Here is a 13,604-nt window from a genome sequence, read left to right as displayed (position 1 = left end):
GGGAGTTCTGCCCTCTCTCCGGGAGCCTGCTGCTCCAGCCTCCCAGCGAGGCTCGGACCATCTCCCCAGTGCCAGCGCCCTGTTGCCAGAGCCTTTTTTCCAGCACAGGAGATGAAATGCTTGCATCACAGTGAGGGCCACCGTCTGAGCTCTCATTGGAACTGAATACAGAGGCAGTTGGCGTCCAGATTCCTGCAAACCACACAGATTTCTGGGTTGTCCCTGTGTGTGCCAGCCTGGAGCACTGCCTGCCTGGGCAAAGAATTGGCTGAAGCTCTCAGGGTTTTTGTTTTGTTTGTGACAGGAAATAATTGAATTATGTAGCTTAGACACATGTCTATTCTTTTGAGCATATATTTACTTCTTCGAAAGGCAAAGGGAGAGAGGGAGAGAGAGAGATTCTTTGCTGGTTCACTCTCCAAATAGTTGCGATAGCTGGGTACGGGCCAGGTTAAAGCGGGGAGCCAAGCACCTCATCCTTCATCTAGGTCTCTGCTCTGGATGGCAGAAGCTCAAGGACTTGGACCTTAATAAGCTGCCTCCCAGATGTAGCAGTGGGGAGCTGGGTGAAAAGCAGAGCAGTCAGGACTCTAACCAACACTCTGACACAGGGTGCAGGTGGCCCCTCCAGCGGCCCAATCCGCTGCACCATAGTGCTGTCCTTGACCCTGCCTTTAGTTGCTTCTACTGTAGATGGAAGTGTAGGGCACAAGGTAGGGGAAGAGGTGAAGTTTCAGAGGAAAGGAAAGGGACTGGCACCATAATATAGCATGCTAGGCCTTTGCCTGTGGTGCCAACATCCCAAAGGGGTGCCTGTTTGGATCCCAGCGGCTCTGCTTCTGATTCAGCACCCTGCTAATGACCTAGGAGGCAGCAGAGGAGGGGCCAAATGCTTGGGCCCCTGTGCCCATGTAGGGAGACCCGGAACAAACTCCTGGTTCCTGGTTTGGACTGGCCCAGCTCCAGCCATTGGCGGTCACTGGGGAATGAACCAATGTATGGAAGATATCTCCTTCTGTGTTTCTCTCTGCAGCTTTGCTTTTCAAATAAAAGAAATAATAAAAAAAAATAGAGGAAAGGAGAAGGTCGTCTATTGTGTTGGGAATAAGTGGAATTATTAAACATAAGTTTGGCTTTGTCTACATTTGGAGGAATTAGGTAACCTATAAGGAGTGACTGTCAGGGGATGTATTTACAGAGCCATCTGCTTTAATTGCAGCAAACTCCAGTCTCTTCCATCTGTTACATAGAATTTTACCTGCCCATATGTGCTGCACCTGCACATTTTTCAGATGAGATGGTGGGTGGGGCAAGAGAAATAGGCATGCATGTTGGCACCCTGTAGTCCAGCTTATTACTGAGAAGCATCCTGGTCGGCAACAGGTGATGGCTTAGGTGCTTGGGTTTCTATCACCCAGATAGATACCCGGAATGAGTTTCTGAATATTCCCTGTCTCTTTGTTTCTCTCTTATTTTTTTTTCTTTCTTTTAACAATAAAATAATGTTTAAAAGGAAGTAAGTTTATTTTGGTGCAAAAAAACTCAAAATCCACACATAATAGGAATCTCAAAAAAATTTTCTGGAAAAGTGCACATTATAGAAAATGATGCATGGATTTGCATGTTTTTTATACAAAATAATTAAAAAATTTTTTTGTTTCCATGAGCTATAAAAAATACCCTTGCATTATATATTTTGCTCAGTAGCATATGCCTTGAATCTTATAATCATACAACTATGGGATGCTTCAAGGTGTATTTTTCTACAAACATAGTCCCACTACAGGTACGCCAAGAAGTGATGAACTGCATGCAGCAGACATCTCAAGCCCCTGTTGTATTGTCTACCGCTGCTGGGGCATTTGGAATCCAGATAATAATGCAATCTGGTTCTTGTCCCCAAGGAGGCCATAGTGTAGGATTTAGGAGAGGTTTAAAATGACACATTCATGTGCTATATAACAATACTTTCATCAATAAGGGACCACCTGTATGACTGTGCTCCCATGAGACTATGCAGCTCTTCATGGTGCCACAGCCATCTCAGTTTGTGTAAGTATATTCTGCAATGCCAATTTTTAAAAGAATGTTTCTAAAGTTACAGAGAGGTAGAGGGAGAGTGAGCTGGTTCACTCCCAGATGTCTACATTGGAAGGACTGAGCCAGGCTGTAACGTCATGTGGATCTTCCATGTGGGTTCAGGGGCCCAAGGACTTGGATTAGTCTTCACTGATTTCTCAGGCACATTAGTAGGGAGCTGCAGCAGAAGTGGAGCAACTGGAACTTAAATCAGGGCCCACATGGGACGCCAGGATCACAGGTGGTGGCTTTACTTACTATACCACAATGTTGACCCCATTTCTTCTGATTTCTACCCCCTTGTATTTTATTTTGTGGCCATTGTTTGGAGTGATTCTGATTATGGGATGTGAGGTGTGATAGCAGGCTCTGGGAGATATATTTTTGGATGTCTCTCATATCCTGATCTAGGGAACAAGAACTTGCTTCTGAGGTTGTAATGAAAATGGGAATGCAGGGAGATAAAATAATGAAATATGTATAAAGTTTGCATTTTACAAAGAAGGACGAGATAGCAAGCAAAGACTTTAAGCCCATGCCAGAGTCATGATTGTCAAATTGCAATCCTCTGTAGTATGTATACTTTTTCCACGACTATATGCAAACCCTTCTCAGCAACCTACAGCTTCTGAATGCTGGACGTGTGGCCCTTCTCCCTTCCTCTTCTACCGAGCCTCCGCTCCCACCTCTGTCCACACTGGTTTGAGGGTAGTGAGAGACAAAGAAAGAGCAGAAGTGGGTCAGGGAGATAACCCCAAAGCAGGGCAGTCTTCTTCCATCCCACTTCCTCCACACACACTTTGACATCTGTTGAAAAGTAGTCCAGGTGGTGGTCAGCCACGTGTTGGGTGGATGGATCAATTTGTGGGTTAGCCTGATGGAAATTCAGCTGCCTTCTCCACAATTAATTTTGTGACGGAAGTGTTCCTGAGAACACAAAACAGCCTGCTTGTGACCTGGTGTTTGTTTTATTTAACTTACAGATAGTGTATGAAAATTATGTGGGAATGAGCAGGATTAGTCAGCCAAGGCTGGGAAAAGTGACCTGGCCAACCCTCAAGTGGGCTGGGAATGCTGCCTATCCTGAGCACGAATTCAATCCCCTTGGCAAACATGGATAGTGTAAGGAGGTGGATGTTAGCAGAACAGGAACAGTCAGTGTAGCCAGTTTTCGGTTCCTCCAGCTGTTTCCAAGTAGAGCGGCTAGCAGTTTGTGCTGTTCTGTTGGCCCCAGGGAAGCGTTTTGAACTCTTTTGCTGTGTCTTTTTCAGTGTGGTGCTGCTGGCCTTTGCATCTCCCTCGACAGGTAAGGTTTTGTTTTGCATTGCCCCCATTCTGCCCAGTGCTGTGGCCCTGGTTATCTCTCCAAGGGACAGTTTGTCAGAGTTGCTTGCCAGCATATGAAACTAAACTGTGAAGGTAGGAGTGGCCTATAAACTTGATACAGATCTTAATCACCCATCTCCATGGTCTCAGCTCCACAGGGCTGTTCCCTGCCAGGTAGACAAGGGCTTGTTCTGCCTCTTTTTAAATTCTTTCTCCCAGCATCCAGGATTGTTCCTTGTAGTGCTGAAAGATGTGGTAGCTAAGTTTAAATTTACTCTGCTTCTAGCTGAAATCATTTTATAAATTATTATATGTCACCATCTGACTTTTATCATTGCAGATGAACTAAACCAATTTTTACCAGTTGGAACAGGCATTTGGCCCACCAGTTAAGACACTGGGATGCTCAGATCCCATATCAGAGTGCCTGGTTTTACTTCCAGCTTTCCTCCTCATCCCAGATTCCTGCTAATGTGCACCCTTAAGCAGCAGGGACTGTAGTCCCTGGCACTCCTGTGGGAGTCCTGGGTTGACTTTTTGACTTTCAGCGACACTCTGGCCCAGTCCAGCTGCTGTGGCATTGATGGAGTAAACCAGTGGATGGGAGCTTTCTCTGTATCTGTCTCTATTTCTCTGCTTTTCAAATCAGCAGAAATAAATAAATTAGTGTTGTGTTTAAGAAACAACACTTAATTTCCCCTTGTTGCCTTACCCATTCTGTAGATGCTTTTCAGATTCAGGAATTACACAACAGGTAAGACTTCGTGAGGGCTCATCATTCCTTTTTGATTTGAAAGACTATAACATTGTGTTAATCCTTTTTCTGTTGCTACTAACTCAGTACCATGGACTGGAGAAATTATAAAGAAAGGAGGATGGGTCTGATCCCGGGTAGAGTGACTGCATGTGATTATGGCTTTCTCTTGGGCCAAGTCCAGAGGTAGCTCAGGATGTCTCATGGCAACAGAGGACACATGTGCCTTGTTTGCCTGTTCTGGTCTCTTTCCCTCTTCTTAGGAAATTACTAGGATTCAGTCATGGGGGGCTCTAGTGGCCTTTGTCTAATCACCTTCAAGAGATCCCATATATAGGACAAGATTCCATTTCCACCATCTTCATACTGCATAGTGGGGATGGAGTTTGAAGCGAGGGTTTGGTGGGGACTTGTAATACTCAGACCATAGTGGAAGGCTGGCCAGGAATGAAGCAGTGATATCCGTATGTGGCATTCCTGAAAAGGCACATTTCAGGGATCCTGCTCCTTGCCCATTGACCTTAAGACCTTTAAGAACAAAACACACAGGACCAGTGTTTACTGACTACTGGGTATTCTCCAAGCATCGCCTACGCCTTCAGAATTTCAGTTTTGTCCATGTACAAAATAAGGAAGGTGGATTGGGTTGTTTCTAAGGCATCTTCCAACTCTCATCTTGTGCTCAAAACCATTACGTCCTTCCCTAGGTGTTTCTGGTTCCTTTAGATTGAGCAGGTGTAAGAAAACTTGGGGATAAGAAAGCAGAATAAATTTCTCAGCTACTGTTTGGCATGTATGAATCAATCACTGTTTTTGGTTTAGATTTATTTATGTATTTGGAAGGTCGAGCAATAGGGAGGGAGAGAGAGAAACAGAGAGATTCAGATTGGTTATCTGCTGGTTCATTCTTCAAATGTCTGCAATAGTCAGGGCTGGGTCAGACTAAAGGCCAGAGTCAGAGACTTCATCCTAGCCTCCCACCTGGGTGACAGGGACTGGAGCACCCAGACCATCTTTCTTTGTCTTTTCAGGTGCTTTGGCAGAGAACTGAATCAGAGACTGAACAGCCAGGACTTGAACCAGCTCTTTACTATGGGCTGTTTTGGAAGCAGTGGCTTATCTTGCTGTACCAGACGCCAGCCACTTTTTTCTTAATGCATAGTCTCCACTTATGCACCCTGGAGCCTGTAAATATTTTTGCTCAATTCCATAGCCTGGTGACATCTCAAACTTCTGAGGTTTAAGAGAAATCCCAGAGCCTAGGGAACTGTGTCATAAAATTTTTAAAAAATGAAGAAGAAAAACTCTGAGGTTTTACTGACGTCTTCTCCACTGTCTGGAGTTAGTCAGTGTTTTGCTATCTTAACAAAATACCTGAGGCCGACCAACTTTACAAAGGCAATGGTGGAGCCTTGCCGAGGCTCACTTGTGGTGAGTTAGGAAGCAGAGGGAGACCCAGAAGAAGCTGCTGGTTCCTGGCTTCAGGCTAGACCTGGTCTGGCTATTTAAGCCAGTTGGGGAGTGACCCAGCAGATGAAATTTTTCTGTCTCTTTGTTTCTCTCCCTGTATCTTTTCCAAAGAAACAAACAAACAGATAAATCTTCAAAGAAAAAAAAAATGTGGGTGAGGTGTTGGGGAAGCATTTGTTTTCTTTTACCTCCTGTTCCTGGAGTGACATGAACTTAAAGTTTTGGTAGCAAGAAGAGCCTGTGCAGGTGCTCTCTGTTCCCCGAAGCTTTATTCATTTGAAAGAGTTATACAGAGAGAGGGAGGGACGGAGAAACAGTGCTTCCACCTGCTTGTTCCTTCCTCATATGGCAACAATGGCCAGGGATGGGCCAGCTTAGAACCTCCTCTGGGTCTCCCGTGTGGGTAGCAAGGAGCCAAGCACTTGAGCCATCTTCTACTGTGCTAGGCACATTACCAAGGAGCTGGATTAGAGTTGAATCAACTGGACCTCAAACTGGGCCTCATAGGACATACCAGTGTTGCAGGTTATGGCTTGATCCACTGCATCACAACTTCTATCCCGCTGCAGGCTTTGTTTGTCTTTCAGCTGTCTAAATGCTCAGGGCCTCCACAGAGTCATGGACTAAAGAAACAGGGTCCAACAGATATGCAAGATACAGCCTGTGCATGTGTAAGCAGTGGTCCATCGCTTCAGAAAGCACTCAGGAATAGTCAGGTGCTTGCATCTGTTTGTTAGAGTTACAACAAAAACAGTAGCTATTAAACTAGGAGCTTGCTGGTAAGGGCAGTGCAAGTGCAGCATGTAGAATACCTGCTGGGTTGATTGCCCTCTTTTGATGGGACTTTGAGATGTTTGCTCATAGCAGTACACAGTTGATTTTATAAAGAGTCAGAAAATGGAACAACCAGGAAAGATTTGTCTCCTCCAGAACTGTTAAGGACCGGTCTCACTGTGTGCTTTGTTCCTGCCAGTTTGTTTGCCGCATGAATGGACATACTGGTTCTTCTCTGCTCATTGCGCTTTACATCTAGATTGTCCACTGTAAAACTTGAGCATCATTTTCTGGATTTTGTTTGTTTAAGGTTTACTTATCTGGGGCCCAGCATGGTAGTCTAGCAGCTGAAGTCCTTGCCTTGCATGTGCCAGGATCTCATATGGACACCAGTTCTAATTCCAGCAGCCCCACTTCCCATCCAGCTCCCTGCTTATGGCCTGGGAAAGCAGTTGAGGATGGCCCAAAGCCTTGGGACCATGCACCTGCACAGGAGACCTGGAAGAGGTTTCCTGGCTCCTGGCTTCAGATTGGCTTAGCTCCAGGCATGGTGGCCATTTGGGGAGGGAATCAATGGATGGGAGATCTTCCTGTTTCTCCCCCTCTGTGTATATTTGCCTTTCCAATAAACATAAATAAACAAGTCCTTAAAAAAGATTTATTTATCTGCAAGGCAGAGTTACAGAAGAAGGAAAGGCAGAGAAATCTTCTATCCACGGGTCCATATCTCAAATGGCTGCATCGGTGGTATTGGGCCAGTTTGGAGCCAGGAGCTTCTTCTGGGTCTCCCATGTGCATGCAGGGGCCCAAGCACTGGGGCCTGCTTCTGCTGCTTCCCTGGGCACACTCACAGAGAGGATTGGAAGTGGAGCAGCTGGGACTCGAATCTGTACGATATTAGCGGCAAAGGCTTTACCCACAACACACAACACTTGCCCCCCAGAAAAGCCATTTTCTGATTCCCTTCTTGCCTAATGAATTCACAGTGAAAATGAAGATTAATAGATATAGGCTTTTTGGAAGGTCAGTGGATATTTTCTGACATTTAAAAGCAAGTCATGGTTTCTTTTTTTTTAACCCCTTCTTTTGTTACCTGGGTTTTAATGTGAACACACATTTTAAAATTGAAATGTAATTCCTGCTTATGAAACTCATCTATCTTAAATGTAGATATTTATTTATATTGGCAAGAAATCCACATCCCTGTTGAAATATGGAATGTTTCTGTCACAACAGAAAGTTGGCTCCTCCCTCTGTTGGTCATTCCATCCCACCTACTGTAAATGCCATTATCAACTTCATCTCTGCTACCAGAGATTAATCCTGTCTATTCTGCAGCCTCATGTAAGTGGAGTCTTCAGCAAGTAAGATTTTGTATCTGGTTCTTGTATTTAGAGAGCCATTCATATTGTGTTTATCACAGATTTTCTCTTCCTTGTTGCTGACTGGTGTTCTGTTGAATGAACCACATTTTGTGTTTGCACCCACCTGCTGTTTTCATCTGGGATGCTCCCTGTCTATAAGTGTCATCAGTAATGAAAAATCTGCCTGGCGTATTCTTATTCAAGGCTTTTTGTGGACTTACCTGTTCATGTCTCTTAGAGGTAAGATTACTGGGCTTTAGAGTGGATGCATGTTTATCTCCCTAAGAAAGTACAGGTTTCCCAAAGTGTTTGTACTGTTGTACACTCCTGCCCAGCAGTGTGGGAGAGCTCCAGTTGTTCCACATCCTGACTGATGTGTGTTGTCACTGGTCTGCTCTGAGAATAGTCTAGTGGATGAGTCGTGCTCTGTAGATCAGCATCTCCCTGAGTTCTTTCTTTCTCCCTTTTTGCTCTTTCTTCCTTCCTTCCTCCCTTTCTCTCTCTTTCTTTTTGGATTTATTTACTTTCATTTGAAAGGCAGATTTTACAGTGAGAGGAGAAACACAGAGGTCTTTCATTTGCTGGTACACTCCCCAAGTGGCAACAAAAGCCAGAGTTGGACCTAACTGAAGCCAAGAGCTTCTTCTAGGTCCCCCACATGGGTGCAGGAGCCCAAGGACTTGAGCCATCCTCCTCTGTTCTTCCAGGCCACAAGCAGAAAATTGGATGCAAAGTTGAGCAGCTGGATCATGAATTAGTGCCTATATGGGATGTTGGCACTGCCAACAGAGGACTACCTTGCTGTACCACCAGCTAGCCCCAGATGGGCTGTTTTCTAGAAGTATCTTTGGGACATGCTGTATAGTGGTGACAGGAATCTGAGAGCAGGTCCCCATGCCTCAGTACAGGTGCTGCCACTGGGCCTGCTTCTGGGCAGGCGGAACCCACCTTCCTCCTTCTTTTCTAACCTTGTTCCACAAGTCCGAGCCTGATGCTGCAGTTTGTACACACAGGCTCCTACAACCATGGGGCCTGGCTTAAGGAGAGTGTTATCTTTCCCTTTGGTAACACTTTCCCAATGTGCTAGCTTTCCCCTTGGTAACGCTTTCCCAAGGCACTACCTTTCCCCTTGGACTATATCAAGCAGCAGTAGGGAAAAAGAATCTTCATATTTCTGATATTCAAGAACAGGGAAGAGGCGCTACAGAAGAGAAGCTCAAGGAACCAGAGGAACAGGGGGCTCCCCACCAGGAGTCTGGCTCCAAAGTCCATTCTCTCCAGGGCAAGTGAGAAACGTTGACGACTTCCACATACTCTCCTGTCATGGGTGTGTGGTCTATATTGGGGATGGATGCAGGAATGAGTAAGAAAGAGCCCCTGCTCCCAGGGATTGGATTGTTCTAGAAGGGCCGACAGCCGTGAAAACAGCTAAGTGTTGTGGAAGAAATGTGTGATGACTTCAGAAATGGCTGCAGGACAGGATGTGCTGTGTCTGTCTTCCTGCCCTCTCTCAGGAGATGGGGTTTGCGGCTGAGTACTTTGTTTTCTAGCGGGCAAGCTCCTAAGGCCTGTGATTTTTCTCTTTATTTTCCTCTCTCCTAACCTACCTCTGATCAATCTGCTGTGCCTTAGACCCTCCCAGAGCTTGAGCAGAGCTGTACAAGTAGCCAGGGCTCCATGGGTCTAGCCCATACCCGAAATGTTTCTATCATGCAGTTGGTGCTGCAACAAAGCAACCGAAGGTGTTGAGGTCCTGGGGTGAGCCGGTGGCTTCTCTGCCTTCTTCATTATCACTCTCACCTCACTGTGGTTTTTTCTTCTGCGCTGGAAAGGAAATTTGGAAGGGGCGAAGAACAAGCAAAGGCTGCTGGACATCCCATCTTCTCCCTGGGCAAGGGACCTGGGTTGCTCATGCAGCCTCGGGTCCCCAGGATGACTTGTCCCTAGTGGTTGCTCGTTCAGGGAAAGGCAGTGCAGAATACACGCGGGCTCCTCATGCCCCAAGTCCAAGCCTGATGCTGTGGTTTGTACGCGCACTATTGTCCAGCAGTAGTGATCCTCAGAGCACAGCAGAGCTATGCAGTGGCCTTGGGCCAGAAAGACAAGAGCTCTTTTTTATATAAAATTTTATGTGTTTATTTAAAAGGCAGAAAGAGAGATAGAACTCCCATCCACTAGTTCCCTTCTCAGATGCCCTTGGCAGCCAGGGCTGGGTCAGACCAAAAGCCAGATTCTAGGAACTTATTCTGGGTCCCCTATATGCATGGCAGAGAGCCAGCCACTCGGATCGAGGCAGTCCAATATGGAAGGCAAGCGTCCTTAACAATGTGTTAAACTGTTCTTCCGATGCCTGCCTGAGAATGAGAGAAGTCTTAATCTCATGAGAACCAAATCCCAAGAAACTCTTTTTCCATTTGTTAAATCTATGTACATACGTCCTCTCTCTCCACCCCTGTGCCACCCACCCCCTCCCCCAAAAAAATCCCAATCAAAAATAAGAGTCACAATAAAGAACAACCCTCTTGAGAAACAGAATGGAGAATGCCCCCTCCCTGTGGATGCGTGACTCATTTGAGGTCACTTAGGTCTCTGAGGAAGTGGGGAAGCCCATTGTATCTTCTGTGCTGAAATAGTTGATGGCTGTCCACCTAACGCGCTGTTGGAACACAAGGACTGCGGGTCGCTCCCACCATTCAGAACTGCAAGACGGACCTAGGCACAGGGGTCTGAAAGGCCTGTGTCCTCCCAGGTTAGAAGCTCCAGCTTTGGAAGGATTAAGCTGTCTGCTGTGGAAATGCTTAATTCCTTTCCTTAGAACATTTTTTGGAAGCCTCTGCTTTTTTTTTTTTTTTAAATCTGACTTCTTGTTTGTGACCAAGTTCAAAATTCCAGAGAGGGAAGTGGCCAATATGTGTGATTATTTCCTCTTGTACCAAATGGAACTAAAAGAATGGACTGACTTCACAAGAAAAAAATGCGCCCTTTGGACCTTAGGTTAAAATGAGTGTGCACAGTTAGTCCAGCCACCGCATGGCGGCTGCAGCCATCAAACATGGAAATGAAGAAGGATGTCAGGGAAGGCATTCATAAGCTTTTTGTAGATGAAAGGGAGAAAGGAGAAGCATCTTTGAAGAGCTCCTCCCCTCCCCCAACATTCTCCCTTGTATAGGAAGGGTGGCCTGCTGAAACAGGAGATCCTGGGGTCTGGGTTGGCAGCACTCACACGCTGGTGCCACATTCCCCAGGTGTGATAAAATGTGTCATGTGCATCACAGTTCAGTGGGCTCCTCCTGGCGGGGATCCTGGCTGAGGCCAGCCCACCTCAGTCCTTGGGAGCTTTTGGAGAGTGAGTCAGCAGATGGGAACTCTCTCTCTCTCTTCATCTCTGTATCTCTTTCTGTTTCATTCAAAATTTTAAAAATGTTTTAAATTACCTACATATTTGAAAGGGGAAAAAAAAAGAGAGAGAATCTTCCATCCACTGGTTTACTCCCCCACTTGCCCAAAACAGCTAGGGCTGGGCTAGGCCACGTCAAAGCTAAGAAATGGAAGCTCAATCCAGTTCATGCACACGGGTGGCTAGGATTGAAGTACTTGTATCATCATGAACACCTCAGAAGGAGTTAGCTGGAATTCAAGGCCAGGAACTCCAGTATGGGATGCAGGCATTCCTAGTAGTAACTTAACCACATTGTTAGTGGTAGGTAATGTGCTAAATGCCTACTCCTAAACATTTTTTTCTTTTTTTAAAGATTTATTTATTTTTTAAAGATTTATTTTTATTATTTTTTTATTGGAAAGGCGGATATACAGAGAGGAGAGACAGAGAGGAAGATCTTCATCCGATGATTCACTCCCCAAGTGAGCGCAACGGGCCGATTCTATGCCGATCCGAAGCCAGGAGCCTCTTCCGGGTCTCCCACGCGGGTGCAGGGCCCCAAAGCTTTGGGCCGTCCTCGACTGCTTTTCCGGGCCACGGGCAGGGAGCTGGAAGGGAAGCAGGGCTGCCGAGATTAGAACCGGCGCCCATATGGGATCCCGGGCGTGCAAGGCGAGGACTTAACCACTTGCGCCACCGCGCCGGGCCCTAAAGATTTATTTTTATTGGACAGTAAAGGAGGACAGAGAGGAGGAGAGACACAGAGGAAGATCTTCCGTCTGGTGATTCACTCCCCAAGTGGCCGCAACGGCTGGAGCTTGAGCCAATCGAAAGCCAGGAACCTGGAGCCTCTTCCAGATTTCCCACGAGGGTGCAGGGTCCCAAAGTTTTGAACTGTCCTCGATTGCCTCCCAGGCCACAAGCAGGGAGCTGGATGGGAAGTAGGGCTGCCAGGATTAGAACCGGCACCCATATGGGCTCCTGGCGTGTGCAAGGTGAGGATTTTAGCTGCTGGGCTATCACACCAAGACCAAACATTTTGTTTTTAATACAGATAACAGAACCTCACAGACTGAAAAAGATGAATACATGAAACTGTTAACAACAGATCCTGCATAAGGCACTCTAACACTAAATGGTCATTATTATTGCACTTTTGTTAGTATAAGGCAGTGTCAGTTACAGAATCCCTAGGCATACCAGAGTGAATTCAGTGCCCGAGAGCTCAATTCTTAACACTGAAAAACCTGGTGTGAGCAGGATGCCATTGTTTCTCCCACCCTGTCCCCTCAGGTGATCTCTTCAGCGTCCTGGATTTCCCGTTCCTCTCATTCTACCGGTTCCATGGCAGCTGCTGTGCCAGGTAATCTTGAACTCGCTGCTGTGTGTGTCTTCTTCCCTGTGGAGTTCATGGTCACCGTCACCTGAGATGTGAATGTGGGGCAGGTGCGAATGGTGGGCACAGGTGTCTACTCCCAGGGGCTGTGCCAGAACACACACACAGGCATATGGAGCAGGACTGGGGCTCTGCAGGGACTCCCAACCCACAGAAGTGCCTCGGCCCTGGCAGTGACCTTCAGACCTGCTCAAGGGCTGGGCTTCCCTTTTTGTCTTCCTGGCACATCTTACAGGAGTGGAACATATTGAGCAGGTGAAACTAACGCAGTTCTGCACTGACTAGAGCGCAGAATTCCGCCTCTCTTACCTTTTTCTTTGGCTCCCTAGTTGCTCCTAGAGGCAAACTCCAAACAGAATGCTGAGACTTTGACAAACAGATTGTGGATACCAGCAAGCCAAGATGTCTAGACACCAAGGTGTCTAGACCAGGAACAACCAGGATGTGGCCCAGTCATATGGCTGTGTTACACACACAGTCCTGCCTTTCAGCCGTGATCCCCACCTGGGGTGGCATCATTATGCTAAGCAGTGGAACGGCTTCTGTGGCCAGTCTGAAAGCTTATATTCTGTAGTGGGAAAGATAGACCAATATTAGATCTCAGGCTAGCTGGCTGCTTGTTGTGTGGTTCTCTGGGCAAGCTATCCCAGATCTTCCACACCATTATCATCCATGAAACAGAAAAGTGATACCAACACAAGCCTGTGGTATGTCTCAAGTAAGATCTGCAAAGTTCTGAACATCACACCCGGTGGTACCTGTTGCTCCTGTCTGCTTGTATTGACTGTACGTAAAATGTCAAACCACAAGCAATTGCTATGTGAGAGACTGCTTTCCCATGCACGTAACATGACACCTTGTGAAGCAGGGATTCTGATAGTTGGAAGGCTGAAATACAGCTGAGTGCTGTCTCTGACGGGGCATGTCACATCCTTCAGGTATGTTAGGGTGAAGGAAAGGAAATGGTATTGCTGAGTCAGCTTTAGTCTGATTGATCTATCACTGTAAGGAAAGCTTCAGGCAAACGCTGACAGAATTCATCTTTCCAGTCCATGTCAGGGT

The 13,604-nt window shown here is 46.5% G+C and overlaps 1 protein-coding gene across 1 annotated transcript in view; it reads left to right on the top strand.

Annotated features, from left to right (window-relative positions):
• TMEM241 (transmembrane protein 241) overlaps positions 1 to 13,604 on the top strand; it is a 111,468-nt gene that overhangs the window by 53,184 nt on the left and 44,680 nt on the right. Inside the window, exons 11-12 of the mRNA XM_040984795.1 lie at positions 3,351 to 3,385; positions 12,440 to 12,509. Coding sequence (XP_040840729.1) covers positions 3,351 to 3,385; positions 12,440 to 12,509 — 105 coding nt within the window. The remainder of the gene's footprint in view (positions 1 to 3,350; positions 3,386 to 12,439; positions 12,510 to 13,604) is intronic.

The sequence above is a fragment of the Ochotona curzoniae genome, unplaced genomic scaffold, assembly GCF_017591425.1.
Source record: "Ochotona curzoniae isolate NIBS_2020 unplaced genomic scaffold, NIBS_Ocur_1.0 contig_43, whole genome shotgun sequence".
In the NCBI taxonomy this organism is placed as follows: Eukaryota; Metazoa; Chordata; class Mammalia; order Lagomorpha; family Ochotonidae; genus Ochotona; species Ochotona curzoniae.
The sequence above is the reverse complement of the archived record's forward strand: the minus strand, read 5'-3'. Positions and strand labels throughout refer to the sequence as shown.